We start from the raw sequence: 6,309 nt of genomic DNA, 5'->3' as shown, positions 1-6,309 counted from the left end.
CAATCCATAGCTTTGTTTTGCGCTTCAAAAAGTTCTACCACAAAGGATTTTGGACTTAATTTTTCATAATATAGAGGTGACGCAGGCAGACCGATTTAGTTTGTTTGATAGTTCGCCGATATAATTTATGATCAGTATTTTGCATGTTTCCATTGATAGCAAATCGTCCGGGAGACGTGGGAAGGTTTACAATCAGCTCACATACAATGTTATGGCCGGTCAAATTTAGCATCTGCTGATTAGATTAGCCGCTGCTCCAAGTTGATGGCGCTGGTTTATCAATCAATCTTTCTGGATTACAGTCCATAAATTATGGATGAAGGAGCCCAGAAGCAAAAAGTATTACCACAAGCATGAATATTCATCATAAATCTTGGCAGATTTATTTTGTAAGCTCCTTTTCAAAGTGTAAGGTTTTGCGCGCAGTCGTTAATGTAGCCGCAGGTTGTTTTTGTGACTATTGTTAGCACTTTATGAATGAATAGCGCGTGTTGCCGAGGTTTATATTTTACCTGCCATTGACGCATTGTTTAGTCTGAACGCAACCTAATTTACTACTAACGAAATCTATGTATGTTCTTTATGTAAAACAAGGTTCTCAGTTACAGCGATATCGCCTTTAGTTTGATCTTACATACCTACTTATAAAAAATAAAAGATTAATAATTCATCGATATTCGGGTATAATTTTGAACTAAAGAAGAATAATTGCCGGTGTTTCGACGGTAGGTAATTCGAATGTAGACTCAGAGATTACTACAGGCCGCAACCGCAAATAGTTTTTGAGGATATTTTTTGGGAAACTGCGGGTTTTATGACGTAAGCTACATGAAGGTTCTTGGGGGAAAACTAATTTAGGCCCAGATTCTACCTAATTCAATCCAAAAGAAATTCTATTGGTTGAATAAAAACTTCTCTATTCCATAAGTTACCGAAGTTATAAATAGTTTGTTAATTTGAAGTTCTGATTTAATTGAACTCTGCTTAGTTTTAGCTTACCTATGTCGTGAATATTTATTTACTACGTATGATGACTGTTGCTGCTGTATTGTTCTGTCAATACTGTAAAGATCAGCACTCGGCACTCCGCAAGCATTAGAAAGATCATGAACTTGTTTAATTCTCAGTACCTACTACTAATTAAGTTTCACATAACGTTTTGCAATTAAATTATATTTCTCATAGCCCACAGCTAAGCAGGAATGGCTATGGGCCATGCCTTAGTGTAGGATTTCTTTGACAATCCGTCACTAAGGAGTGACTTACTACTACTACTAATCTAATCATTAAATGTCTTTTAGTGCGTCCAATAATGTTGTTATGTAAGCTAGCTTTTTCGCGTATTGTGTAAAATATTTGTTTTCTCTGTGAAAATCTAGATCTCACCTTTTATAATATTGACAAAACCAGCAGGGACTCAGGACACTGTTGAAATGAAAAACAAAAAAAATAATTTCTTAATATTTATTTTCTATGCAACATAAAAAAATATTCATCATAGTTACAATAAATTACAGTTACTTAATGCGAACTAAAATGTAATTTACGATAATTCGTGAACAGAATCGTACGGGTCAGATCAGAAATTTTCACAAGTCTTTACCTACACTTTTGTCATGATTTTAAACATTTTTTTTTTATATAATAAATGCAAACTATTATCTAACCAACAAATAGTCCAATGTAGATAAAAAAGCTTGCTTAGCAAATATAATTAAACTGTTATTGATGCTATAATTTTCCCATTTTGTATTATAACAAGGGTTAGGCGTCTAGCGCCTAGTATAACTCACAAGATATTTCTTGAATGAACTGCTGACGTAAATAAATGGCGAAAACCAAGCATCGTCAACATTATAGATAACACTGAATGTACCTCACAACAATTAGAATCTACCAGTTCGTGTTTAGCGAATACTTCGGCTATTACTAAATATTTAGTTGGCGAAACGTATTGAAAGCATTGTTTGAAAACTAGCTCCTCGATCTTAAAGGACCTTTGTAAAATACTGATGTATTAAAATTGATGAAAATATGAACACAGATCTGTCTCGTGCTGACACTATCTCATCTCATTAGTGTAATGCTTTCAATACGCTTTGCTTCATTAACATTAGGTCTATTACAATTTCATAAATTAATACTATTTTCAAAATGTATGAGAAGTTCGTTACACTTGCGACCGAATAAAGTTACACAACAATATTACTTTTACTGCTAACATCAACTATTATATGTGTACGGCGAAGTACCAATTACTGGGAAACTACTTTGATACAATTCACGGTAAATATTGTGACTAAGTAAATGCAGACATTGTGCTGTCAGGTCGAATCTGGACAAATGAAAATCACATTTTCATTCATAATTTTACGTAAGGCAAGTTCTTCACTAGGTACTTGTAAACAAAATGAACACAGTGTAATTTAGTAGGGAAGGCAGTGAGAATATCCACCGTATACCGGTGACTAACAATCTAATATCAAAATTGTCATTTTGAACCGTAACAAGTTTTTTTTTCATCAAGACAAAGAATTTTCAAATCGTTAACGGGTATAAAAAGCGACAAAACAGACGCGAATAGAACAAGGCTCCTACTATAATCAATTAATATTAATAGATATATATTAAATTCTTACTAGACAATAGACATGATAAAGACTCCTTAACAAATAACTTAAAGGGGTTACAATAACAGTGCCATCAAATATAAATATGCAATGTATAAGGTACCAATAGTTACAGTATAAGCTCTAAATGAGAACATGTTACCTGCGACAAACTATACATTATAACGAGGGACCAAATCAATATGTGTCAAGTATTTAAATAATTATAAATAACGGTGCTAGTCTCGTCCGCCGGTCTAGTTTTACAAACATTGTTCAGATTACATCTGACCGACGCGTCATTGGGGAGACAATAAATAAAACGATTTGAAAAATCAACATGGTTAGACCGTCTGGAATGTACTCAATTAAGACCCGACACCTTTCAGGCGGAGAAGTAAGTATACACAAATAAATAAATAAATTATAATAAAATAAATCGACGGTAATCCCGCCGGCGTACGAATAAACCGGATACAATAGGTACAGATAAGGCAAAGAATAAAATATACATGTACAGTTGCAGTAAGCGAACGCGTTAGCTACCTAACATTAGTTAACACGAGTCCCTAGCCTTAATCTAAACACGATACAATTGAGATATTGTTACATGCGCCCGCCAGACCAACGCTAACCGATTTTATTCATACATATGACCAATTGTATTTAGCAATATAGTTACACTGGTATCGGGTAACACTGGCCTCGCGTTCACAATTGTCCAAAATCAGAAACATCAACTTGGGCATTAACTTCAATGTGATCGGTGCAAAACTTCAATAATAGTCAAATATGAAAAATTCAAATACGAAAAAAGCCTATAAAGAGGACTTAATACTACGTAAGAGAGACATTATATCGACGGGTCGCCCCGCACTTAAATTCATTCGAGATTTGCGAGATGTACCAAAGAGGATGGTCACGGATAACTATAATATCAGAATGATGAATATTCTATACAATTTACTTTATCGATTACAATCGATACTAGTGTACCGACGATCGATGGATAAAATTCGAAGTGTTGAGGGGTAAATAGAGATTTTTGTAACTCCTAATAAAACGAGATTCTTCGTAATATCATCACGCCTATGTTACAGTCAGACATGTCAGAACACAACACGCACACATTTCAAGCGGCTTTTATACAAGTTGATAACATCGATGATCTACATCTAGAGTAATGTGTTTATGTAAAGTGACGCCTGTGGCTAAATGTTGATGATGATTCAACTACAATAATGACTATCCATTGGACTCCAATCTAAAGTCATCTTTCTGAACGTCAAAGTTTGTATCTGGCATACTATTTATCGGAACCGTTATCTTTCTATGCGTTCGGTTGCATCGCCTGACTCAGGTGGGAGACGTGAGGGACCGACGCGGCCGCGTGACGCTACACTACACAACACCGAACTCGCCTCTCTTCACTTGCAAAGCACCACAATATGCCCCGGTGGTCAAACTGCGCAATCATATAAAAATATCTATTTACTTTTCTTAATAAAATATAGATTTCTCTAGATACTCGATTGTCGTGTCCATTGCTTTCGTGTTGTGAGATATCGCAGGTTCACCCAATACATAAGAGAATATAAGTCTTAGAAAGAACATAAAGAAGAGATCTTAATGGTTCAACTAAACAATAAATAGATTTCCTAAGCGAGCCTGCGGTATCTGAGAACACCGCAATGTTAGACAACATCTATTAATTGAACAAGCTTGGTCAACGCTTAAATGTTACAACATTTTACAATGACAAAGATATATTTTGAATTTTCATAACAGTCATAGGATTGATTCGTAAAATAAAAATCTTTATGGTCCATAGCGTGTTTCAAAGAGTTGATAGAAAGATATGCATTTTATATAAAAATAAGGGATACGATAATTTTGGCTTGCGAACTGACCATTCAAACCGAGTCGCTAAACTCCTTAAACCCAAGCTTACCTCCATACTTATAATATTTAGCGAAGCGTGATAAGTCCGCAACAAGCGCACATGACCACCGGAGTTGAGAGCTAATTACCTTATTTCTGTGACAAAAATAGCTTTTCTTATCTCAAGTCTTGTCCAGCTACCGTATGTTAACTACACGTAATTGATATCGAGCCGTAACATCGCCTACTTACTAACACAAGCCGAGTATCTTGACGTTCAGGTTTTGGAGAACACCGCCACATGGATGGTACTTTCTTTCTTACTACACACTATGCATGAAGACTGCTTGCTATAAACTATCCACGGTGTTTTATACGAGGATAGTTTCACACTAGGCCCCAGTTCAGAGATTTAAACTGGCGGCCAACACAGCTGTTAACGAATTCTATTTTCGTAATCCACCAAAACCTGAACGTCAGTGCCAGTTTGACTATTTCACATTACTTAAAATCAGTCTCATAAATAACGAAATGTTCAACAGACTTAGAGACGATCGCTAAGACCTCGAGGGATAGTCAATAAAACCTTTTTTAGCTTGTCTATGGTCACTAACAGTGGAGACAGAAGGGTAGGCTAGTTACCAGCTTATACTAATGCTTACACGCTAATAAATTTCAACTAAATATTCACTGTCGATAGATCACGGATAATTTTAAAGCGTTTGAAAAATTTTGACTCACACTTGACTATAACGTTGAAAGTTCTGACTGTAGTTTTAAATTGTCGTAAAGGCACAAATCTTCGTTGTTGTAAGATTGTGTTAATTGACCCCCTTTTCGCACTAAGTCTGGTGTGAGTCCGAAATTTTTCAATCAATCTAATACATGTAAGAAGAATGGCAGTGCAGTTTTACATTACAGATATTTTCGCGTCTCAAATGAACTGAAATAAGCTGTTAAGCTTGTGTTATCGATACATCGTTTCGTGGTTACCGATAATTTCTATAAGTCATAGGATGACGTTATGAAATCTAGACGTTTTTTTAAGATATTTTTTACAATATAATATTGCGAAAATAATGTTCTAAATAAAAGTCGACGCGTGCAAGACACTGAACATTCGTGACGTTAAAGTCTGCCTACTGTAACATATTGCTGCTCTATTCCTTCATACCTCCTTAGTAGTAAGTGTGAGAGAGATAGAGCGACAAAACGTACTTACAGTCAAAACTACATGTGGTCAGCGCGGAGTGCTACATAAAACAGTTAATACAATGTAAAACTAAGTTTAGATCATACACAAGATATTTATGGCCACGTTCGTGAGTAGCTATAAATGAATCATCAATTCAATACAAGATGAAAATGTCCATTAGACAGTATGACCAGCATAGATATTTTTGTTATACAATCTAAACTTAGTTTTGCACCGAATTTTACTTCTTTACTTTTAAAATTTAGTTGCGATGTGTAATCCACTCCTTACTTCCCACACAGACAAACAATAGAGAGAACAAGTGTTAGTACCGCTTTTCAGTTTATACGTAGGTTGGAGGCTGCGCGGGCGCGGGCGGCGCGGGCGGCGCCAGCACGCGCGCGCCCGGCACGTACTGACCGATGAACGAACCGTCCTCCGTGAAACGACCTGAGAGGGGAGATTATAATAATTAATACATGTTCAGAAAATTACTCAAAAAGTGAACACTTTATAGTCGATGTAAGAAAAGAGGACAATTAGACCATAAAGAACGTTTACCAAAAAGTATTTGGTAATACACAAATTAAAATTCTGTAAATATTAACATTATAACAAAAACAA

General features: G+C 35.6%; 1 protein-coding gene across 3 annotated transcripts in view; it reads right to left on the bottom strand.

Moving 5' to 3' along the window:
* Nucleotides 1–1,450: 1,450 nt before the first annotated feature.
* Nucleotides 1,451–6,309, bottom strand: part of Nrg (Neuroglian) — a 43,345-nt gene continuing 38,486 nt past the window's right edge. For 2 of the 3 annotated variants that reach the window (XR_010278190.1, XM_064043705.1), the window contains one exon: nt 1,451–6,135. Coding sequence is in view for 2 of the 3 variants with exons in the window: in XM_064043705.1 (XP_063899775.1) it covers nt 6,029–6,135 (107 nt within the window). In the remaining variant the exon portion in view is untranslated. Of the gene's footprint in view, nt 6,141–6,309 lie in introns of all 3 variants that reach the window. The other variant, XM_064043706.1, reaches the window with a different exon arrangement.

The sequence above is a fragment of the Helicoverpa armigera genome, chromosome 3 (assembly GCF_030705265.1).
Source record: "Helicoverpa armigera isolate CAAS_96S chromosome 3, ASM3070526v1, whole genome shotgun sequence".
In the NCBI taxonomy this organism is placed as follows: domain Eukaryota; kingdom Metazoa; phylum Arthropoda; class Insecta; order Lepidoptera; family Noctuidae; genus Helicoverpa; species Helicoverpa armigera.
This window is presented reverse-complemented; position numbering and strand designations above follow the sequence as displayed.